Here is a 25,000-nt window from a genome sequence, read left to right as displayed (position 1 = left end):
TTTGAAGTCAGGGGGAAAGTCATTAGGTGTAAGGCTGGCATTAATCTCTGTGGTAACTGCTGTACACCTGAGCCTGAGTGTGTTTCAGTCTGAGCTTGGAATGTGTGTGTCTTCGGGTAGATGCTGGTCTGGAGGTGGAGGTGAAGGACCCCCCTAAAGGCATGATCCCCCCCGGGACTCAGATGGTCAAACCCAAGGCTGAGCCCCAACCTAGCAAGGTGAACCTTTATCTGTTTAACTCTTTCTCTCTCTCCCTCTCTCTCTCTCTCTCTCTCTCTCTCACTCTCACTTTCGCTCTCTCTCTCTCTCTCTCTCTCTCGCTCTCCCTTACACTCTCAGACACCCACTCACACACACGCGCACACATGCACACAGTGTGCGTACAATTTCCTGGGAGTTGTTAAGCTGTAGTAATCCTAAACCCAACACCAGGGGCAGTGCTTTATACGCTGATATGCAAAAAAGGCCTGATATGTTTCACAGGGTCATTTTCAAACTAATAAAAGCAGTTCAAATAGTCTGCAAACAACCTTATGAACTGTCCTCATGAACTGAACTCGTAATGTGGGTGTGTAGTCTGCCGTCTTTTCCCGTTTGCGAGCCACTCACGCAGACGTACACACACACGGCCACAAAACACGTACACACACACACATGGCCACACAAAACACGCCCAGAATCTCTGTCTCGAAAAACAGTCTTAACATCCGTGTTCTCCCACCCATCCTCGGTGTGTGTGTGGTTGACACTGTGTGATCGTTCAGTCGCTGTCCGCGCCTCGGCCCTCTGTCGTCTCCCTGTCGATGTCTCATCAGTCAGCATCACCACTGAACACCTGATGTTCAGTATCTGTCCACAAACTCCAACCGGGGTTTGTCTGAGACGACATCTCCACAAGGAGCACAGTGCCGTGAAAAGTGTTGAGTGTGTTCTATATTCAAATCAGGGAATATATCACGCCAACATTAGTCAAGTTCTGCACTGTAATTGTTTTGGAAACCTGTTTCATGTTTGTAGTTTTAGATTTTTTGATTGACTTTTTAATTAACTGACAATGGGGAAACAAGCAACAAACTACGCTCCTATGGAATCAGCAGCATGGTGTCTGTGTCCTGAACGCGTGTCTCACTGGGACCCGTGTCTCAGCGCTGCCCTGGGTAGAGAGCAGGGTGTGGACCGGGTACGACCCGCTGACGCCGTTCAGAATGGAGCACCAATGCACTTTCTCTCTTTCAATTCTTCGCTCTGTGTGTGTGTACATGTGCTGGTGCATGCCCCTTGCGTGTGTGTGTGTGTGTGTGTGTGTGTGTGTCTGTGTAAAAATATATATCCATACGTCACCGCCTATGTGTGTGTATACGTATGAGTATGCGTGTGTACCATTAAGCAATCCTGTGCGTGTATGTGTGTGTGTGTGTGTGTGCGGGGTGTGTCGGGGGGGTGTTGTTGTGTGTGTTGCTCCTCCCCCCTCGCTGCTCCCAGTCCTCTCCTCTTCTCTCTCTCTCTCTCTCTCTCTCTCTCTCTCTCTCTCTTCCCCTCCTGGCTCCTGCGGCTCACTGTCTCCCTGTCTCCCTCTGCTTCTCTCAGGTCCGCAAATTTGTGTCCAAGGACAGCGCAGGCCTGCGCGTGCGTACTCACCCCTCCCTGCAGAGCGAACAGATAGGCATAGTGCAAGTCAATGGCACCATCACTTTCATTGACGAGGTAAACCAGCTCCCTAGAACAGGCGGGATTGAACTGTGTTGTCGTAGCCGTAGGCTCTCTCTCCAAACTCTCATTTTCCTCACTTCCTTCCTCGTCGACGGTCTCTCGGGGGGCCTAGACGAACCGTGAGATCTGTGAGTGTAACACAACTTTTATGTCGGACGTTGATTGCGGCCACGGAGAGATCGGTGCAGTGTCCAACGCTATGTTAGCGCTCACAGGTCTCAAGGTACTTCAGGATTGGTCTCTCATTCTGCAGAGTGATTTTGAATGGCTCTGTCTCTGGATACCCATCCTGTTCCCCATTCCCCACCTTCTCAAACGTTATTATACTGCTTCTCCTCTAAGCTCTCTGGTTGGTTTCTTTGGCCTTGATTTGCTTCATACATATGCGATATGTCGAGGCTGCAGGGATGACATGCATAAAAGCCATGACTCAAAGTAGAGACTCTCAACTCAGATCCAGCTGTAATGTGTAATCCAATTATAACGAGGGCTCAAAGCTTTTAAAGCGATGACCCGCCTCCTTCTCCTGCGTTCGCTGGCCTTCGTAACCAGCGCTCCATGTCAGGGACAAATAACCGGAGCTGTTCTGAGAGCTCTCTCCTGCTCAGTGATGTAGGACACACACACACACACACACACATGCACCCCCGATTCGGCCTCCCTCACGCAGACCTCCTCCCTGCAGCCTCGACACGTGTCCCAGGGTTCTATCCTCCGTCCGTTTCCATAGTGACGGGAGGGCGTGGCCGTGCTCTCGCTGTGTTGCTTGTTTTCCCATAGATCCACAATGACGATGGCGTTTGGCTCAGGCTGAACGATGACACGGTTAAGAAGTACGTGCCCAACATGAACGGGTACACCGAAGCGTGGTGCCTCTCTTTTAACCAGCACCTGGGCCGGAGCCTGCTGGTCCCAGCTGACGTAAGTAGCACCAGGCCTGACTAGGGGCTGGACAGCCCCCTCTGCCGCTCATTCAGGGGAACGACACGAAAGACACCAGACCTGGGTCAAATGTGACTGGGAACAGGCCTACGCTTGGGTGTACTTGATGTACCCGCCCTACTACAATGTGTTTAACTCAGGTCTCCCATTTGGGGAAATGGACACAGACCAGCAGATGTGGGTCTAAAAATGACTAATAGGCAAATAAGTCTACTGTCCATCTGGATTCATCCATGTGTTTGACTCAGGTCTGCTGACCACTACTCCTTCTTTAACTCCATTGAGAAGGGTTTGTTGATGACGGTTTTATTGAATACTTTCTGACTCTGTCCTCGAAACTTGATGACGTTCGACACTCATTCCCCAAATGTCCACAAGCATGAAGTATTAACCTCTTTACATTGAGAAAGAACTGGGTGTGTTGCTGCATGGATTGTCCATCTTACCAGCACTGCTACGTCTAAATCCCTCACTAACTGACCTAAATGACCACACTAATGAATGGTAGCAGAAAGACCCAGTCACTGCATGCCTAACTGTCTTAAGTGTGGGGGAACATGGTCCAGTAATGTGACCTTCACATATTGGGTTTGACACGGGACCAGATAATACATGTCATGCATTAAAGTCAACCCCAGTGTCCTGCAGGAATTGACCTGTCCAGGGGAGAGCTACGATACTAGAGGTGGATTGTGAGTGTGCGGTCAGGTTTGATTTAGTGGGCTCATCTGCTCTGTGACTCCTCTCGTCCAATCACAGCTTCTCACTCATGGCTTTTTACACACGCACACACACGCACACACACACAGACACACACACACACTCTCTCAAGCAAAGCAGGCGCTTCTCTGGACTCTGTCTTCACATTTGCTCCATGACATTTAAACCACCGAAGTATAGTATACAGTAGACACTGAACTCAGACCGTTATTCCCAGAGATCAGAGATTTCTGTCGACCGACCATTTTGGAAATGTAAAATATTATTCAAGGCACCGCAGGGAGAAACATGGACAAAGTCAGCGAGTTGACAGCTGTTCTAAGATGGATGGTTTTATTGTCATGAAGCAACGGTTGGTCCACCTAACACTGCTCAACACTGCTCACATGAACTATGTGCTCGTATACTGCTCCTCTCAGGCTCTCAGAGGCTTCCATGTCAAAAGGTCTTTATCCGAACAGCATGACGCACCACATCCCCACGAGTGGGAGATTTTTTTGGAAGTGTTGCTCTTTTTTTCCCCTTTAACTTAACCCCCCCCCCCCACACACACACAAAAAGCTTGGGAGAAAGTCAGCAGATCATATTTGAGGCGCTGTCAGTTTCCCACAATCCCTCAGGAAAACACAGCTCCCTCCCTCGCTGCTCGATCACACGGCCTGTCCAGATCACACGGCCTGTCCAGATCACACGGCCTGTCCAGATCACACGGCCTGTCCAGATCACACGGCCTGTCCAGCTCTCTCAGCCCTCACTCTTTAAGCCAAACCAAATTCTCTTCTCGACAGTAAAGCTGAAGAACCAAAGAAACAAAAGAAAAACGCTGTCTTCCAAAAAAATACGTCAGGACTTTGTCCCTCCATACGCCCCCTCCTCCCCCTTTCTCTCTCAAAATCAGTCCTCCGCCGTTTCTTGACTGTCTTCCGATTCTGTTGCTCAGAGTGTGTTTTACGCTAGCCGAGGAGTCAGGGATGTGGGCTTTTTGTCGTGGACCCCCTTGTCTGTATTCCCACCACAGGTGAGTGTGTCCGAAGGAGAGATGTTTTTGATTTTGCTGCTTCGTCTCTTCCCAGCTCCATGCGTCTGTTATCTCCACGTACCCCCCCCCCCTCTCCCCTCCTCCTCCTCCCCTCCTTCCCCCTCCCCTCCTCTCCTCTGTGAAGTCCTAGACGTTGCGTTGCGTTAGTCAGGGACAGGTGACGAAGAAGAACCCACAGCTGCATGGCCATCTTGTGTTTTCGTTTAGTTTTGAGCTTCGGGATGCGAGACGAGACGCTTATGACCGTCCTTCTCCGTCCACTTGACCCCCGTGTATTTCGGGAGCATCAGCTAGTCCGTTACCGTCCCCTCAGCCCGAGAGGCCAGCCGTAGGAGGGAGATGGGCCGTAGACAGCCAGCGCTGTGTGTGTGTGTGTGTGTTGCATGAGGGATTAAACCATAATGGATATGGATAAACTGCATGAGGTTTGGTTTGAGAAGGTAGGCGTGCCCAGTGTGTAATACCTCAGTAATAGCATGCCTCCCTGTAGACTGGCTAGAGTCGGACTGCCTCCCTGTAGACTGGCTAGAGTCTGACTGCCTCCCTGTAGACTGGCTAGAGTCTGACTTCCCCTCTGCATCTGTCACTCCCCTCAACAGGACCATTCTCCATCGGGATCCTACCTTTATTAATGTCTTATATTAACTTAATGTGTTACTAATGTGCTATTAAGTATGCATCCTCGGGCTGGTTGAGCAGACACAGATAAAAATAAGAAGCCCGACTTCTGATGGAGAAGCTAGTTTTGGACTTGAATCTGTCTTAAGAAACCAGCCCAATGAGTATTGTGTAGTTAGCATAGACTTCACATTGTTGTATTACTACCATGCAACATTGGTCAACATATGTACTGAGCCGTCAGTTATAATTGAGAATCTTCCAGACTCGCAGACGTGGTGGTTCTGTAGACTTTTCAGAGAACAGATGTCTCCTTTGACAGTTCTTCAAAAACACAGTTTATTTATCGTACCGTATCGTATGCTTACGATAAGATTACTTGAGGACTGTTGAGTTGCTATTCAAGCCTTGATTAAGAACACACTCACTATTAAGTAAGACATACTGTATGATGACATCACATCAATACTGCTTTGTTGTTGTTTCTGTGTAGCCTCACCTGCTTGCTCCTCCTAACCGTTGCCATTTGTTGTTGTAGGAGGCCAGGGGCCAATCGGAGGCGAGCGCTAAGGAGGTGAGCGGCCGCCCCTCCCCCGAGGCCCCGGTGCAGGAGCAGAGCAGGGCGGGGCCGGGCGGGGGCCCAGGCCTTTATAAGGTAGTGAAGACCGGCCCGTCAGGCCACAACATCAGAAGCTGCCCAAACCTTAGGGGTATCCCCATTGGAATGTTAGTTCTGGGGAACAAAGTCAAGGCCATAGGCGAGGTACGAACCCCCCACCCCCCCCGACCCCACCCCCACCAAAACCCCCCCTGAATGACGTGTTCTTTCTGTGTCTGCTGCAACTGAATAAACAAATCAAAGCCTTTTCTAGATCACTTTTAACAGTGCTGCAGTTCTTCCGATTTTGTCCCGCCCTCCTCTCTTTGTTAACCCAGGCCAGAGGTCAGTGATGTGTTCCCCTCTTCCCCTCCTTACTCATCCAAGCGATTGAGTCGTGTTCGATGAAGGAGAAGGGAATACATGAGAGGCTTCTGGGTGTTGGTGTCTTCCTTCCTGACGACGATTCGTCAGTAACAAACTCACAATGGTTACAGCATTTGTTGTACTTCAAAAAGCGATCAGTTTCAGCTTCAATTTACCTTATTGAATATCGGTAAACGTTTGTTTATTAGACGGTTGCGAGGAAATCGATTCTGCCTCTCCTTTCAACGTTCTGATCGGTGATGAAATGCTGAAACCATGGTAACTGTATCTTAACGTAATCTCTCCTCTCCCTTCAAACTTTTCTCTCTGAGCACACTTTGATTCTCTAAACTGTCTTTGACTGGGAAGCTCTGATTGGGCGCCTCCTCATTTTGGACCTGGCCTCTCATTGGGTGATGTGGCGTGTTATGCTGTTCTGGAATGCCCTGTTCTGGAATGCCCTGTTCTGGAATGCCCGATCTGAGCCTGTTCTGGAATTCTGCCTCTTGAGCTGTCCAACCTCTCTACAGACTAACACACTTCCTGCTGTCTTTCTCTCGAAACTGCTAACTTGACAGAAAGTTCAAGAAATAAAACGAGCCATGTTTTTAATCTATCCATAAGGTACATTTTTAGGGTACGTTTTCTTCCCCCAGTTTATTGTAAAAATGCCTTTTACTATAGTTGCGGATGAAACGATGTAGTGTTGTGCGCATGTGTGAGGGAGTTTGTGTGAGTGTGAGCGTGCGTGCGTGTGTGTGTGTGTGTGTGCGCGTGTCTGTGTGTGTGTGCGTGTGTGTAGATAAAGATCATCCCTGTGTGCTACAGGTGGTGAACGCAGAGGGGACGTGGGTCCAGCTGGATAAGAACAGCGTGGTGGAGTTCTGTGAGAGCGATGAGGGGGAGGCGTGGTCTCTGACCCGAGACCGCGGGGGGAACCAGTACCTGCGCCACGACCAGGGTGAGACACACACACACACACACACACACACACACACACACACACACACCGACATCAGATCAGGGCTAGAAACTGAAATGCTATATACCATATACAGTACAACTTCAAAATGTGATATACTGTATACAGTATGACCACAAATGTTTCATTATCCTGTCACTGTAATCTAGTCTTTAACATATCTATCTACAGGTATCATTGTCCATCGTTCTGCGTCCTTGACCAATATGATATGATCTTTAAGATATTCTCTCTTTTGATCTTGTCGGTGGCTAGCTAACGTGGAGCTAACAGAGATAGTAAACTCTTCTTCCAGACCAAGCCTTGCTGGAGCCAGGGGCCCAGACTCCCCCTCCCAGCCCCTTTTCTGTCCAGGCCTTCAACAGGGCCACGGGGGCCAATGCGGCCAACGGGGCCCAGGGCTTCGACTACGGCCTCTCCAACAACAAAGGTGAGGTCTGAGGGAGGGGAGAAGAGGGGGGGTAGCCGAACTTTCCCGTACACCTGCAAGGAATCTGCAAAGAAGGAAGAGATGTCGTAAACTCGATCCATAACTATAACTGCTGTTTCACTGGTAGCCAGCGTTCCTTAGACTGGTGCTAAAGCTGAACGAAGGTCCTGCTTGAAAACCCTTTAAATCCATCTTATCTCCAGTCCTTGTGGTCATCTTGGACCCTACAGACTGGATAGGGGGAAGGTTAGTGCTCTTCAGCGCAGCTGCCACCAATCCTCTCATCAGATCAGTGAATTCTCGAAGGATGAAGCATTTCTAGGGTATTCAAACAGGGCACCCTGATGACATTGATGATCTGAAAAAAATGTGATGTGTTAGCAAAGCAACAATACCTCCATCACGCTCTCTGATTGGGCGGTTGCCATGGTGTTTTCACTCATTCACTGCTCTCAGATGTGTGGGGGAGGATATAAGGCTTACTTTGATCTTCTCGCTGTCATCTAACACGACTCTCAGATTACTTGATTTGAGATTTCTAGATGTTCTGTAACTCTTTCTATGGGAATCAGAATGATGGAAGTATTTTTACCCTTAACATTCTTGCTTGATTTGTTATCAAATAGGTCATGATATAATCCACCGCCAGTGCCTTATTAATTTAACACCCATTTTTGATATTCACAATTTATGTTGGAAATACTTTGAATGAATGGGACTTCATCTGGGCACAGCTGTCGCAGAGATGCACACATGACGGCCTCCATGTTCTGTCTCTCTCTTCCTCCCTCTGCATCTACCCTCTCTCACTTCCTGTTTCCCCCTGACATATCTGACTACTTCCTGTGGTTTGGACCGGGTCCTTCTGGGGTACTTGTTCCCTTCAGTGGAATGCCTGTCCAAAATCTTTCAGTATAGATACATGCAAACTCCGCACCTGGTCTTAAAAGTATATATACAAAAATTCGGCATCCGGTCAAAATGGTTTAAAAACAAAAGTATTTTGAAGGTTCAGGAGCATGGGTATAACCTTCAGTATCTTCAGTGATCTAAACATGAAGGTTGGAGTCTTCTGAAGGTTGCAAGGAACATCAATGCCCCTCGGTCACCGAAAACAATAGCTAATTCTCTCTAGGTCGTCCTCGTCCTTAATTGAATAATTGTTTTCTGCATGACTGATGAGGCTCCTTTGACCTCTGCAGCTCTTAGTGAGGCTTGTGAGAGGCGACGGTCTGAGTATCGACTAACTGTTAGCCTCATCCCTGTTAGCCTCATCCCTGGGAAGCCTCATCCCTGGGAAGCCACAGGTGGCGTCGGGTTGTCAGTCACTAACCTCTCCTCCATTTAGTGTTGTGCATGTGTGTCATCTTGTCTCGTGGTGTTACTGTACCATGCCTTACATCACTGTTGGGTCATGTCAGGTGTGTGTGTGTGTGTGTGTGCGTGTGTGTGTGCGCGAGCATGGGCCTTGGTCACTGTGCTTCTAACAGGCTGGACATGAGATGCTTCTCATGTCTACTGTATCTGGACTGGGGCTCCGCACCTTGTCCAAGTGACACAATGAGGCCAACCGATCACGGACAACTGCCCCCGCGCCCCCCCCCCCCCCCCCCCCCCCCCCGATAGACTCCGTCCACCCTGTGACATCACCACCACCCCATGTCACTATAGTTCGCCCCTGTCCCTCCCCCCTCCACAAACCCCCACCCCACCTCACCCTTCCACACCCTCAACACCCCCCCCCTCCCCCCGTGCCCTCTTGGACATCGCCTGTGTGGGAGTTTGATTGATTGATTGATCGATTAACAGTCTTAACAGTTAATGTATCGCTGATAGACTCTTTAACGGTCAATGTTTCCTGCTCTGTTGTCCCCACCCCCCGGTACCCTCCGACCGTAGTTTAAGCTCCAGCTCTCCCCTTCCTTGTCTCCCGTATTCGCAGGTGACCGGTCGAGCGCCATACTGAATACCATTCAGCCTGGGCCCTACCTCCCCGCCGCTCCCTCCTCCTCCTCCTCCTCCTCCTCCTCCTCTTCCTCCGTACATGAACCAGCCGCCCAACTTCCCTCCTCCTCCTCCTCCTCCCTTGTCCACAGCCCATTTGTGTTTGGGCAGCCCCCCTCCCAACTGTGTCAGCCGCAGCCACAGCTTCCGAGTAAGTCTGTCCGTCTGTCTGACAGTGTCGGCGCTTGCTTGCACAGGTGCTGGTCCTCTGCCTCCAAGTCTATTTACACCTCCTTTAGTTTGGTTTTTCCTTTGCTATTCGGCTGATTTTATTTATTTATGTATGTATTTATGTATTTATTTATGTATTTATTTATTTAAGATTGAACGTTTCAGTTCCTTTGTTTAGGGGTGGGGGACCAATGACGCGTAACACCGTCGTTGTGTTCTGGTGATGTTTGTCTTGGGCTGAGATGCTCCACCCCCCCCCCCCTTTTTTTTTTTGTGTGACTTTTGCCCGCACCCCTCGCCTTCAACTTGAGCGCCGCAGCTTTCCCCCTTGCTACAGACTTGCTTGTATCACTGCCTCTTTTCTCTCTCTCTCTCTCTCTCTCTTGTGACACGATTATATGATCTCATTAAAGACACTGTTTGCTACATTCATTTCATTTCTCGATATCAAAGCTTGTGGGTAAACCAAAATGAACCAAACCTAGGCAGTTTAGTTGGTGTGTTCCAGCCAGTCAGTAGGATGAGCCTTCACTCCGTGGTGAGGCGGCTCTAAAGGGCAGGACTCCTCCAGGTCTCTCCCCCACCTCTGGTCTCTCCCCCTCCTCTGGTCATTGCATCAGCCTTCATACTGCCCGCCTTCTGCTCCCTTAGAGCTGCTCGTTCTGTCCAGATGTCTCTTTCCTCTTGTGCTGTCTCTGTCCCTCTGTGTCTGTCCTCTTCTGCTCTCTCTCTCCTCTCCCACATCTCTCTCTCTCCGTCTCCCTCTCCTCTCCCACATCTCTTCTCTCCCACATATCTCTCCATCTCTCTCTCCATCTCTCCTCTCCCCCATAGCTCTCTCTCCTCTCCTCCCATCTCTCTCTCTCCTCCATCTCTCTCTCTCCTCTCCTCCATCTCTCTCTCTCCTCCCCCCCATATCTCTCTCTCCCCTCCCCCATCTCTCTCTCTCCTCTCCCCCATCTCTCTCCTCTGCCCCATCTCTCTCTCTCTCTCTCTCCTCTCCCATATATCTCTATCCTCTCCCACCTCTCTCTCTACTCTCCCATATCTCTCTCTCCTCTCCCACATCTCTCTCCTCTCCTCCATGCACCCCCACCTCTCTGTGATGGTGTCCCTGTTTGCTCACCTGCCATGTTTCCTGCTGTAGATGGTGCATCACGCAGCCTTGCTTGTCGTGAGCGTGTGCACCAAAGCTGCGTGTCTGCGGCCGGGCATGACGCCACTCTCTCGTCTCTCACTCTCAGGCACCAGGGTGGGTAAATACTGAACGCATGCCTCCTCTAGACTCAACACTGGCCGGGCTAGGAGCTCACTTAACACCCATAGCAGAGCCGTGTGAAATATGAAGTTACCAAATTACCGAACAAAAGTAACTAACTTTAGTGTTGGCCCTTTATTAATCATACGTTAGTCGTTCTGTACTGTGACTAACTTTGTCCTGTCTGGGCTTGATTGGGTCGGGTCTGGGTCAGTCTGATAAATATGCTGTACAGTGGCATAAATAAAATTACCAAGAGTAGTAGGATTACTTCGAGTAGTAGGACTATCTACAGTAGTAGGATTACCTAGAGTAGTAGGACTATCTACAGTAGTAGGATTACCTAGAGTAGTAGGACTATCTACAATAGTAGGATTACCTAGAGTAGTAGGACTATCTACAGTAGTAGGATTACCTAGAGTAGTAGGACTATCTACAGTAGTAGGATTACCTAGAGTAGTAGGACTATCTACAGTAGTAGGATTACCTAGAGTAGTAGGACTATCTACAGTAGTAGGATTACCTAGAGTAGTAGGACTATCTACAGTAGTAGGATTACCTAGAGTAGTAGGACTATCTACAATAGTAGGATTACCTAGAGTAGTAGGACTAGATACAGTAGTAGGATTACCTAGAGTAGTAGGACTATCTACAGTAGTAGGATTACCTAGAGTAGTAGGACCATCTAGAGTAGTAGGACCATCTAGAGTAGTAGGATTACCTAGAGTAGTAGGACTATCTACAGTAGTAGGATTACCTAGAGTAGTAGTTGGTACATAAATAGGAGTTCCATGTCAGGCTTGCAGGGCTGGCCTGGGCCTCATCGCTCTTCAGCTCCTCCAGGATCATCTGTCCTTGTTCATGTGAGGGTCGGTCATCTAGGGATGGTCATCTAGGGACGGTCATCTAGGGATGGTCATCTAGGGACGGTCATCTAGGGACGGTCATCTAGGCAGGCGGCCAGGGCTGTGGAATCACCAGGACACTGTTCAGGAGCAGCATTGGAGAATAGAAAAGCAAACTAGTGCGACAAGCAAATTTGCACTGTACGGATTATACATTCAAACAAGTTTGTTCAAAACTAATTCTAGGGAGGGAAAAAAATGTCATCGACACTCAACATTTAGGTTTCTTTCTCATTCCTTTTTCAAGACCTCTCGGTTGTCTCATTTTTCTTTCTTCCCTCCTTCCATTTCGTTTCCCGATGTTTTTCTTCCCTTTCATTAATCCACCCCCCCCACCCCCCCGAGATGTTGAGTGTTGTTCCTAACCCGGCTGTCTTGGCTCCTGCTCTGTGACGCCTCCCCGCGGGCCGACCGAGGTCTAACCCTCTAACTGTCCACCCCCCAGGCGAGAGAGGGGGCTTGTCCGGGGCGCGCCCCATGTCCCCCGCCTCCAAACACCGCCAGGAGAGCCGCTCCCCCAAGCAGGAGGGCCGCGGCAACCGCGCCTCGGACCAGACGCGGAGCAAGAATGGCGAGGGCGGCCTCTCGGCCAGCGAGGCCCTGATCCTGCGGTCGGACACGGCCAAGCTGAGGTCCGACTCACACAGCCGCTCCCACTCGCCCAACCACAACACCCTGCAGGCGCTGAAGGCGGACGGGCACGGACGCACCTCCGGGCTGCGCGCCGAGTCCCCCAACCCGGGATCGCGCTCCTCCTCCCCCAAGCAGAAGGGAGTCTCATCCTCCTCGGGGAGGTCCAGCCCCTCCAGCACCACCTCCTCCTCGGCGTCCCAGTGCTCCATCTCCCCACACCACGACAAGAACCTCCCCCCCAAGGTCAGCCCGTCCTCCAAGGCCCGACTGGACCCGCCCAGAGAGAGGTCCAAGTCGGACTCGTACACCCTGGACCCGGACACCCTGAGGAAGAAGAAGGTGCCCCTCACAGAGCCCCTCCGAGGAAGGTCCACCTCCCCGAAGCCCAAGCTCTCCCCCAAAGACGTCTCTCCCAAAGGGGGGAGCGACAACGCGGAGAACCGCACCCCATCTCCCCACGTCACCCAGGAGAACCTGCACAGCGAGGTGGTGGAGGTCTGCTCCTCCTCCACCCTCCTCTCCAACGACGAGGGCAATGACGAGAACGCCGAGGCGCGGAACGCCGAAGAGGGCTCCTCCAAGGTCCACTTCAGCATTGGCAAGGCGCCGGTCAAGGAGGAGCAGGAGAGCCGCTCCTCCCCCAAGGTCAGCCGCAAGACCTCCGGCCGCGTCCGGCCCAAGAAGGACAAGTCCGGCCCACTGTTCAAAGGAGAGAGCTCCTCTCGGCTGGCGGAGCCCGCCAAGCAGGCCATGTCGCCCTCGGTGGCGGAGTGCGCCCGGGCGGTGTTCGCCGCCTTCCTGTGGCACGAGGGCATCGTGCACGACGCCATGGCGTGCTCCTCCTTCCTGAAGTTCAACCCGGAGCTGACCAAGGAGCACGCCCCCATCCGCAGCTCGCTGGGCGGGCAGGGCGCGGAGGAGAAGGAGAGCAAGCTGAAGAACCGCCACTCCCTGGAGATCTCCTCGGCCCTCAACATGTTCAACATCTCCCCCCACGGGCCAGACATCTCCAAGATGGGCAGCATCAACAAGAACAAGGTCCTCTCCATGCTGAAGGAGCCCCCGCTGCCGGAGAAGTGCGAGGACGGGAAGGGCGAGCCCGCCCCCTACGAGATGGCTGCCCACCCCACCATGAGGTCCAAGTCCATCCTGCCGCTCACCCTGCAGCACCTGGTGGCCTTCTGGGAGGACATCTCCATGGCGACCATCAAGGCCGCCACCCAGAACATGATCTTCCCCAGCCCCGGGTCCAGTGCCATCCTGAAGAAGAAGGAGAACGAGAAGGACGGCAAGAAGTCGAAGAAGGAGAAGAAGAAGAGGGAAAAGGCGGAGGTGCGTCCCCGTGGTAACCTGTTTGGGGAGATGGCCCAGCTGGCCATGGGGGGACCTGAGAAGGACACCATCTGTGAGCTGTGTGGGGAGTCCCACCCCTACCCTGTCACATACCACATGAGACAGGCTCACCCAGGTAAGACGCCTTCTAGAAACGCAACACAATGATACCCTGAACAATCAGTCTCTGTCCTTTGAGTACAAACATGTTTATGTATGAGAAAACTTTTAGTTGACTTTAAAGTTGAAAATTAGCTTTATGCTAATACTGACATATTTGTAGTCATGTTTTTAATGTGTGCTGCTGATTAATATGTACTGTCCCTGTACAAATAAAATCGTGAATAAATAAAATAGTTAAATACCTTGAAGATATTACTTCTGTCTGAAAAATCTGATTTGCGTCTAGTGGATGGATATTGCGTCTAGTGGATGGATATTCCAATGTATTTAAAAAAAACAACCTTTTCCCTCCTCTGCGGTTTGTGTGTGTGTGTGTCTGCGTGCTCTGCGGTGTGTGTGTGTGTGTGTGTGTGTGTGTGTCAGGCTGCGGCCGCTACGCCGGTGGTCAGGGTTACAACAGCATCGGTCACTTCTGCGGAGGCTGGGCAGGGAACTGCGGCGACGGGGGCATCGGGGGCAGCACTTGGTACCTGGTGTGTGACCGCTGCCGAGAGAAGTACCTGAGGGAGAAGCAGACGGCCGCCAGGGAGAAGGTGCGCGGTGTCGCTCAGTAGCGCCGTTTAAATGTCCCTCCCCGTCCTGAGAAACTAACCCGAGCAGATACATACCTAGGACAGCTTAGAAGCGAAAAAGGCTCGCAGCCTCACGACAGATGAGGCATACGGATGCAAAAGGCTAGGGTTTTTATTCTACATAATTGCAAAAATAAAGTGATAAGGTGATAACAAAATAAGGAACGTTTCGGTCATCAGACCATCGGCAGCCTTATAGTCCCAGCTGCATCTAACAAGCTTTAAGTAGGCTGGCAGCCACAGGCAGGAGCCAATCAAATCAATCAAGGCAATAAGCCTATCAGCAAACAATGGAAAATAACAATAGCTGTGTTCGGAATCGCTCCCTCGTTCCCTCACTCCCTATTCCCTATATAGGGTTCACCATGTAGTGAACTACCTAGTGAACGGAGAAAATGTAGGGTACATGCACTGTTCCCTGCAAATCAAGGTGAATTGTGGATAATAAATAGTGGACTATATAGGGAACGAAAATTCCGTGGAGAATTCGGACACTACAAACAAAATGGCTGACGCCCTATATAGTGCACAATATAGTGAATAGGGAGCGATTCCGAACACAGCTATTGTTTCTATAGAGCCAGCATGGGAGTACATGCACAGAACCCATTCACATGATTCACATATTGTACACACATATATATATATATATATATATATACACATGCACATAGAACTGAAAAAAATAAACCAAACGAGGACAGCTTAACACGGACTAAGATTTCCCTTCGGAGCGGTTTCTCGGTCCTCGGACTAGACCCGTGTACCGGGAAACCGACGATCCCGTCCATATCCGCCTTTCGGTTATCCGTGTCCTTCCGCCGCCTTGAGCCTGACCCGGATTCCCGCCGCGCCCTCCGTCTCCAGGTGAAGCAGTCGAGGAAGAAGCCCCTGCAGGTGAAGACCCCGCGGGCGCTGCCCACCATGGAGGCCCACCAGGTGATCCGCGCCAACGCCCTGTTCCTGCTGTCGCTGAGCAGCGCCGCCGAGCCCAGCATGCTCTGCCACCACCCGGCCCGCCCCCTCCACTCCCACCTGCCCAGCCTCAAGGAGGGCGTCTCCGACGAGCTGCCCAACAAGATAGGCTGCCTCTACCTGCAGACCCTGGCCAGGTACCGTACCAGACCAGGCTCAGATTTGAGATGAACGTGATTGGTTGAGAGGCTGATGTCGCAGATGTCTGTGGAGGGCCCTCAGTACTCCTGATATGGTGGGATAGTACGGAAGAGCTAACTCAGGCCTTGCTAGTCTTGATGACAGTGCCAGATATGTTCTTGATGGATGGAGGGAGGGAGGGAGGGAGGGAGGGAGGGATGGAGGGATGCTGTATGGATGCTGTATGGAAGAGCTAAGGCCTTGCTAGTCTTGATGACAGTGCCAGATAAGTTCTCGATGGATGGAGGAAGGGAGGAAGGGAGGGAGGGAGGAAGGAAGGTGTAAACTAATGAACAAGAACAAACTATTCGATCAATGAATCAGTCACCGTCCCCTCCCCTGTCCCCTCAGGCAGCACACGGAGAACTTTGGGGGTTACCAGGACGACAACCTGTTCCAGGACGAGATGAGGTACCTGCGCTCCACCTCGGTCCCCGCCCCCTACATCTCCGTCACGCCCGACGCCTGCCCCAACGTGTTTGAGGAGCCGGAGAGCAACATGAAGTCCATGCCCCCCAGGTAGCCAACACACACCGCTGTCACAACTTGGTGCAATAAGTCTGTGTGTGTGTGTGTGCGTCTGTCACCATACTAAAGTAAAGACAGATTGTGTTCCTGACCTTGTAACTGGCATTAGACTCGCAGACTAACCTGTGTTTCCTGTTCCTGTCGAGACTCACCTGTGTTTCCTGTTCCTGTCTATCGCTGTCTGTGTTTGTGCGTCCCCCCAGTCTGGAGACTAGTCCCATCACAGACAGCGACACGGCCAAGCGCACAGTGTTCCAGCGGTCCTACTCTGTGGTGGCCTCCGAGTACGACAAGCAGCACTCGGCCTCCCCTGCCAGGGTGAAGGCCGTGCCCAGACGCAGGGTCCACAGCGGGGATGCAGGTAGGCTGTTCTCCACTAGGGGGCAGTATGGCTTGGTCCTGGGATACAGGTAGGCTGGTGTCCACTAGGGGGCAGTATGGCTTTGTCCTGGTCATCTCTGAGGCAGCGATGGTATTTTACTACTACTTTTGAACATTGAAACAAGTCAAGAGCCTCTTTGACCTTTTAAAAAGACTGAAACATGGAATTAAACCTCAAAATATTAAGATACTTTGTTTGGACTTCAGAATCCATACATGTGACCAATAAGGCCAGATAGATATTGTTTGCTCTTGCTCTTTCATCGCCCCTCACCTGAGCTAGAGTCACTGCTGTACTAAACTCTAGTACAGTACATTAAGTAATGGTGTCCTGCTCCTCCCCTTTCCCCTCCCACCCCGCCAACCCCCCTCTAGAAGTGGGCTCCTCCTTACTGCGCCACCCGTCCCCAGAGCTGTCTCGGCTGATCTCTGCCCATGGCTCGCTCAGCAAGGGGGAGAGGAACTTCCAGTGGCCAGTCTTGGCCTTCGTCATCCAGCACCACGACCTGGAAGGGCTGGAGGTCGCCATGAGGCACGCCCTCAGGAAGTCCGCCTGCCGGGTGTTCGCCATGGAGGTAATGCTCTCTCACAGCCTGCTGTTGGTTGGTTGATTGGTTGATTGGTTGATTTATTGATTGGTTGGTTGGTTGATTGATTGATTGGTTGATTGGTTGATTGGTTGATTGGTTGATTGGTTGATTGGTTGATTGATTGGTTGATTGATTGGTTGATTGATTGGTTGATTGGTTGATTACAACCTTGTTCTGTACCTCCAGCCTCTCATCCCTCGTCACCACTTGCTCTGTTACCTCTCACAACACACCCTCAATCTTTGACTAACGTGTTAATCATGCTCTCACTTGACCCTTTAAACCACAGAGGAAATGTTATACTGGTCATCCAGACCAATAAGCCACAGTCATTTTGCGAAGTTGGATGTCTTATAGTTCTATATTTCTATACCCTGTCAGCAAAATGTATTTCTGTTGTTTATTTGTATTCATCTCTAATGCTTATCTCTCTTTATAATATGTGGGATGTGGCTGTGTCTTCATGAGACCTGAAGGTTGAACTAGAACCTTTCTCTCTCTTCTCCTCAGGCGTTCAACTGGCTGCTGTGTAATGTGATCCAGACCACCTCCCTCCACGACATCCTGTGGCACTTCGTGGCGTCGCTCACACCCTCGCCCTTCGAACCCGAGGAGGAGGAAGAGGAGGAGAACAAAGGGAACAAGGAGAACGTGGAACAGGTGAGGACTGATGAAGAACCAAACATTAAAAAAGAGTATATTTTTCTCGTTTTGTCTCTGGGTAATGTCTGATGTGAAATAGCTGACTAGACATTTTCAGTACATTTCCTTCGTTGTTTTCTATGAAAGACGGCCACCGACTTCTTCATGTCTTTCTGTCTGACCACCAGGAAAGGGACCTGGGTGTGTGTGAGCACCCGCTGTCGGACATCGTGATCGCCGGAGAGGCCGCCCATCCCCTCCCACACACATTCCACCGCCTCCTCCAGACCATCTCCGATCTCATGATGTCACTTCCTAGTGGCAGCTCTCTGCAGCAGATGGCCCTGAGGTACAGACTTCTTGTCACCCAAACTGTCACCAGACCTTTTTTCCTCTGCAAACAACAATTGTTTGAACATCTCTCGTGATGACTGTGATTCATTTTCAGCAATGGGACAGTGAAGCATCTTCGATTAATATATATATATTGTATATCAAACATACAGTGTACTCTGTTCGTTTGGTGTTTTTACCTTTCTTTATTCCTAAGCTATAATGCTAATAGAAGGCTATCTGTAGCTAGCTAGCTAGCTAGCTCCTGGTAGCATTGTAAGCCTTGGTTTACTGTATATGGGGTTGACTGGCACTGGACCAGAGCGTAACTTTAATTGACAGACAGACAGACATGCCTTTTATAGGGAGAGATATACTTTTAAATTGCACAACTATATCAAGACTCAATATCTGTTTATTGCCATGTATATGGTTCACGCGCACGCGCGAACACACACACACACACACACACACACACACACACACACACACACACACACACACACACACACACACACATATATATATATGTTCGATTCCCCTCTGGGGATTAATAAAGTACCTACCTTCCATTTGAGTATTTCCTCAGGTCATCATGTCAGAGTGTGAAGGCCTCATGTCCCTCTGCCCCTGCCCTACTGCAGGTGCTGGAGCCTGAAGTTCAAGCAGTCGGACCACCAGTTCCTCCATCAGAGCAACGTGTTCCACCACATCAACAACATCCTGTCCAAGTCGGACGACGGAGACAGCGAGGAGAGCTTCAACATCAGCGTGCAGTCGGGCTACGAGGCCATGAGCCAGGTGAGACACACAGCAGGAAGGAGCTAGACATCCCATCAGGAATTCTATCGTGGATCATATTCAATTCAATCCAGAAATTAAAGTTTTTTTTTTTTAGACGTTAGTAATCTCATCTTGGCCTGTGTGTCTGCTACAGGAGCTCTGCCTGGTGACTTGTCTGAAGGACCTGACCAGCGTGGTGGACATCAAGACCTCCAGCCGCCCGGCCATGATCGGCAGCCTGACCGACGGCTCCACCGAGACCTTCTGGGAGTCCGGGGACGAGGACAAGAACAAGACCAAGAGCATCACCATCAGCTGCGTCAAAGGCATCAACGCGTCCTACGTGTCTGTCCACGTGGACAACTCGAGAGACATTGGGGTGAGGAGAATTTTACGACAGCCTTGGGGGGTCGAATATCCAACAACCTAAACAGCTCAAAACATTTACATTATGAATGCAGATCATGCAGGTTTCTGAGCTGTTCTCATAAGCCTCTCTTGTCTGTCGAACCCACAGAACAAAGTCACCTCCATGACATTCCTGTGTGGCAAAGCAGTGGAGGACCTGTGCAGAATCAAACAGGTACACTACTCTCTCTCTCTCTCTCTCTCTCTCTCTCTCTTTCTCACTCACTCTCTCTCAATCTCGCTCACTCTCACTGAGCTTCGAGGCTCTCTCTCTCTCTCTCTCTCTCTCTCTCTCTCTTTCGCTCACTCTCTCTCTCTCGCTCACTCTCTCCCTGAGCTTGGAGGCTCTCTCTCTCTCTCTCTCTCTCTCTCTTTTATATAGACATAATATGGGGTTTGAAATTATAGCCAACTTAGGATGGATTGGATGCATGTAACAGTATCAGTGGCTAGAGCTATTGGATGGAGATTTGGTGTAAATCACAGTGTTGTATCCTGTGAGTAGTACAAGCTGTTGAAATGTGGCCAGTTAAGAGGTGTTTGAAGTAGAGCCAAAGATCGTCCACTTACTGTACATCAAAGCTGTTTTCTAGACGGGACATCAAAGAGGAACCACTGAGGCCTCTCTGTCTCTCTCTCTGTCTCTCTCTCCGTCTCTCTCCCTGTCTCTCTCTCTGTCTTTCTCTCTGTCTCTCTCTCTGTCACTCTCTCTCTCTCTGTCTCTCTCTCTGTCTCTATCTCTGTCTCTCTCCGTCTCTCTCTCTGTCTCTCTCTCTGTCACTCCCTCTCTCTCTGTCTCTCTCTCTGTCTCTCTCTCTGTCTCTCTCTGTCTGTCTCTCCGCCCGCGCCCCATCTCTCTGTTGATACGTGCCGTTTTAACCAACCGACCAATCCACCGACCCATCCCGTCGCCCTCCGCCCCCCCACAGGTCGACCTCGACTCGCGTCACATGGGCTGGGTGACCAGCGAGCTCCCCGGCGGCGACCACCACGTGATCAAGGTGGAGCTGAAGGGCCCGGAGAACACGCTGCGCGTGCGCCAGGTCAAGGTGCTGGGCTGGAAGGAGGGCGAGAGCATCAAGATCGCCGGGCAGATCTCCGCCAGCGTGGCCCAGCAGAAGAACTGCGAGGCAGAGACGCTGCGCGTGTTCCGCCTCATCACCTCACAGGTCAGCTCACCCGTCCGTCACGCTGCGGCCCCGCCACCTCTCCCGCTCGGCCCCGCCTCGAGAGAGAAAGAGAGAAAGAGAGAGAGAGAGAGAGAGAGAGAGAGAGAGAGAGAGAGAGAGAGAGAGAGTGAGAGCAGTGTACCTCAACTCTTCAAGAATTACTACAACAATCCTCCCTCTTAAGCACTTATTGTATTTTAGATTGCTATTCTTGCACTTTGCCTTCAGCACTAAATTATGCTCTTAAGCCGGGCTCAGACTACAGGATTTTTGGGCCGATTCACCCCTCCCGACAATCGGAGGAGAAATCTGGTCTGGAACGTTGGTCGGGGCTGATGATCGGCCCAGATTATCTTGTAATATGAGGGGTTTACAGATCCAATCTTATACCTCCCGATCGGCTCGCAGACCCATCGGGGCCGCCCCGATAATATCAAACATGTTTGATATTTAAGATTATTACTTCCCGACTTTACAAGTGAGACGGCGAGACCAGTGGTTCGTTGCTCCCTCGGGCACGATAAGATCCTGTAGTGTGTGATGAGCCGCTATTTTCAAATCTTGCTGTGTGTGCTTGTTAAAGATGCGCAAGAAGAATATCTGTTAAGATTCTCCTTATGTGCGTGATGTAACCCGATTTCAAAATTGGTTAGGATTTTAAATATCCTGTAGTGTGAGCCCGGCATTAGTCAGTGGTTTTAGAAAGAAGATGCATTTGTGAGTTCTGCAAGTAGTAGTACATTGGCTTTTCCTACGTTAAATGCAATTATTGTTAGTCGCTTTGGATAAAAGCGTCTGCTAAATGACTAATGTAATGTAATGTATTGTAATGTCAACGTTGGGTTCAAAGGTTCTCTGGGCAGAAAGCAGCCCCGATCCTCCCGAGTATGGAAGGGTTTGCGATCACCCCCCGTGTCCTCGTGCGTCGTGACCACCACACACACTCTCCTTGCTCTCCCGGTTGATGCGTGCCCTTGCGCCACCAGGGGGCGGTCTCGTTTATAAACTACAGGACTCGGCTCCATAGCTCCACCCAGGAAGTTGGCTGGCCTAGCTACTGACCCAGTAAACATTTATATACACAGAATATGGGTTTGGAAATGATAGCCAACTTAGGATGGATTGGATGCATGTAACAGTACCAGTGGCTAGAGCTATTGGATGGAGATTTCATGGAAATCACTGTGTTGTATCCTGTGAGTAGTACAAGCTATTAAAATGTGGACAGAGGGAACAACATTCTTAGGATACATTAGAATGTACAATGTACAATGGATGGACATCGATTTAGTCTTTGATAACCTCTTCTTTTCTCTTTGTGTGTGTGTGTGTGTGTGTGTGTGTGTAGGTGTTTGGTAAGCTGATTTGTGGAGACGCGGAGCCCACACCAGAGCAGGAGGAGAAGAACCTGCTCTCCTCCCCTGAGGGAGAGGACAAGGTCGGCTCTCATCTCTTCTACCCCTACGCCCTCCTCCACCGTTCGCTGCTACCCCCCTTATTTTACTGTTCAAATTTGACCTGCCTTTTTTACTGTTACTGCTCTTTTATTAACACAAAAACCATAACTCTTCACCAATTTTTGTTTAACACTTGCTGGGAGGGGGGTGGGCGGTGGATGAAAGGGGGGAGGGGGTCTTCAACTAGTGAGTACTCTGCCCTACAAAGGCTAGCTGCAGTAACTATGCAAAGAGTAAAACTGAGAAAAATGGCTTTAACGTTTTTTTAACTGGCCAGCCGAAATGGGTTATATGTTTATAAGGATATTGCACTAATTGTACATGTATTCATGAGGTAGGGGGGTAAGGGATATGCCCAAAAACCATGAGGGCTGATTTGACCTTTGACCGAAAATGTAGTTACTGCGGTTAGCCTCACGGGCCTCTTCCTCAGATGCCTCTTCCTCTTCTGTTGGTCTGTCTCATAACGGTCCGGATCCAAATCTGGATCGATTTTGTCTTTCATTTCTTTTTTTTTTCTTTTCTTTTTTTTAAAGATATTTTTAGGGCATTTCTGCTTTATTGGGATAGGACAGTGTAGATGACAGACAGGAAAGGTGGGAGAGAAATAGAGAGAGAGGGAAGGACATGCAGCAAAGGGCGTGGGCCGGATTCGAACCCACGCCGCTGCAGAAAGGACTAGCCTTTACATGGTAAGCGCCCCATCCCATTGAGCTACTGGGGCGCACTTTGTCTTCTATTTCTGAGACGTCAAAATATGATACATGGTTTAGTCTGGAACATATGGTTCACGTGGGGGGATGAGGCACATAAGCCCAAGAAAGAGTTAGTTTCCCCGTAACTTACACTACATTGTTTTGTCTGGAAGGTATGGTTCTCATGGGGGGATGGGCACATAAGCACAAGGAAGATGTGTGTATTGGGAAGATTGGAACTGTTGCCAACTTGGCGACTTTGTTGCTCTATATCTGCCAACTGAGCGACAACTCTAGTGAGTTTTTCTGGTCATTTGGGGAATGATTGTGTTGACAAAGCTCTGCAAAAGCGTCTAACATATCCCGTTCTGCAGTTCACGTTTCAACCGAGAGCTGAGTAGGTCTACAGCGAGGGCTGCCGTCTCCTCCTCTTCACCACTCACACAGCCCTCACCATACCAGACTAGCTAGCAGCCCCACAACAAATATGTAAATAGTTTGTAGGTCTACATTCATTAGGCCACTGCATAATCTGTAAAAAGCCATCTGTAGAAAATAAAATTAAAAAAGTGAAAGTTATAGTTATATGGCAAAAAAAAGTTTGTCAATAAGTAAATAGTTAGTTTGTAAACGACCCGGTCAGCCGTTTCTATCCATCTAGCCTCTTTCAGAATTGCAAATCAAATTAGTTGATTACATCATCTAGCTACTGTACTTTTGGGAGAGCCAACAGCTACATCCTTACTGAGGAGTTAGCAACATTGGATTGGGATGAACATACTGTAATGTACTGTTACCAATTAATTTCCTATGGCGGTCATTTTAGACCAAGAACACCAGAGGTGTTGACAAATTTGAATAAACCACTCAAAATTCGATGAAAGTGGTGATCAATGAATATGTTCAAATGCCTAGTGTGGAGGAGAACGCTTCAATTCCACTGACTGTTTGCATGGAGCTCCGACTGCAGTCAGGTTTTATCCTGTCCTCCACAGGGCTTCAACTCCCATCAGTTGCATTTCAGGAGCGACCATTTTGTTTGATATTCTGCCAGGCCGTCAGGAGGCGGGACCTAACCACCCATTTCTTCTTCTACTATTTAATGCATCCCAGATGCGGCATCTGTTAAAAATAGACCTACTGTCTGTTTCTACCGGAGCTCTGCGGAGAGCCGGTTCTGAGACGCTTCTGAAACGTGCTGCAGCGCATCTGGTGGAAACGCAATTATTGTCTAGAATGACCGCGGTCAACTCTGGCTGCTGTACAGTCAACTGAACACATTGCTACTGGAGTCAGTGGAAGTTCAGTGCACCATAAGGTCTTGAGGCATTGGGATGAAAAACACAATATTTATGATTTAGGAAGGTTTGGTCAGATTTGACCAGAACAGTGGAGGAAGGCTAAGAGAACATAAGAGTCAAACTAACATTGTTGTTTACAAGGTGTCATAGAAATTGTAGTTTTCCCCACCTCACCACCTCCCTCAACCTTTCACATAGCTGTGCTAATACAGGATGACCTCTCCAGGAGGTCGAGAGACCTAGACATTGTCTGCTCCAGAATAACCATCCTTTGTCCCATTGTCCCTGCAAGAATTACCGCCTTTTCTCATGTCACGTGTCTGTATTCTCGACCACTGTTGATGACGCCTGACATTTAATATGACGTGTACAATGGGTTAGCCAATCACATCCTGGAAGCGCCATACCTGTGTATTGCTTGGAATATAAGGCCGCGCAAGACCAGGCTGCGGTACTTCTCTTGGATAAACCACTCACGTGCGTTGTCCTGAAGTCCTTGCGCTCGTATGTTTTCTCAATAAACCAGACTTAACCTGCGAATCTTGGCAAATCCTTTTTGACTAGATCAGTTAAAAATCTTCTACAAAGGTCAGCTCTCATCTACTATATACCGACTATGACTTTGATTGATTCCCAGAACTGCTCACTGTCAATGACAGGACTGACAAATATGCTGTTGTGCAGGTGTAGAATTTGGCCAGTTCTACTGAGAGGAAACCAGACATCAGAGTGATGCAAAACGAAAGCAGCGTTGCGTAAGAGTGTCAATTACAGGTTGATTTCATTGTTTACATGTGTACTCGTTCACTTGTCCTCAGGCTCCATCGGACGCAGACCTGAAGGAGCACATGGTGGGCATCATCTTCAGCAGGAGCAAACTGACCAACCTGCAGAAACAGGTGAGTCAGTCGGTCTTCACCACTGACCAGTGGGTTGTGGTTTGGGCTGGTCAGTCATCCCCACTGACCAGTGGGTTGTGGTTTGGGCTCGCCCCTAGCGTCACCAAGAGAGTATTTGACAATAATGACCGAGGGATGCAGATGTTGTAGTAAAACACCTTCTGCGGGTCCAAGGGGACAAGTTAGGGTTAGTTAG

General features: G+C 49.9%; 1 protein-coding gene across 1 annotated transcript in view; it reads left to right on the top strand.

The window, feature by feature from the left end:
• mycbp2 (MYC binding protein 2) overlaps positions 1–25,000 on the top strand; it is a gene marked incomplete at its 5' end in the record, with an annotated part of 100,424 nt that overhangs the window by 67,283 nt on the left and 8,141 nt on the right. Inside the window, 20 exons of the mRNA XM_084461239.1 lie at positions 121–218; positions 1,588–1,704; positions 2,491–2,631; positions 5,568–5,792; positions 6,822–6,954; positions 7,271–7,405; positions 12,189–13,844; positions 14,255–14,424; positions 15,331–15,575; positions 15,970–16,137; positions 16,350–16,507; positions 16,903–17,102; positions 17,628–17,777; positions 17,948–18,108; positions 18,737–18,893; positions 19,030–19,254; positions 19,393–19,458; positions 20,213–20,452; positions 21,801–21,890; positions 24,724–24,804. Of these exons, the coding sequence (XP_084317365.1) occupies positions 121–218; positions 1,588–1,704; positions 2,491–2,631; positions 5,568–5,792; positions 6,822–6,954; positions 7,271–7,405; positions 12,189–13,844; positions 14,255–14,424; positions 15,331–15,575; positions 15,970–16,137; positions 16,350–16,507; positions 16,903–17,102; positions 17,628–17,777; positions 17,948–18,108; positions 18,737–18,893; positions 19,030–19,254; positions 19,393–19,458; positions 20,213–20,452; positions 21,801–21,890; positions 24,724–24,804 (4,616 nt within the window). The remainder of the gene's footprint in view (positions 1–120; positions 219–1,587; positions 1,705–2,490; positions 2,632–5,567; positions 5,793–6,821; positions 6,955–7,270; positions 7,406–12,188; positions 13,845–14,254; positions 14,425–15,330; positions 15,576–15,969; positions 16,138–16,349; positions 16,508–16,902; positions 17,103–17,627; positions 17,778–17,947; positions 18,109–18,736; positions 18,894–19,029; positions 19,255–19,392; positions 19,459–20,212; positions 20,453–21,800; positions 21,891–24,723; positions 24,805–25,000) is intronic.

The sequence above is a fragment of the Borostomias antarcticus genome (genome assembly GCF_949987555.1).
Source record: "Borostomias antarcticus genome assembly, chromosome: 2".
In the NCBI taxonomy this organism is placed as follows: domain Eukaryota; kingdom Metazoa; phylum Chordata; class Actinopteri; order Stomiiformes; family Stomiidae; genus Borostomias; species Borostomias antarcticus.
This window is presented reverse-complemented; position numbering and strand designations above follow the sequence as displayed.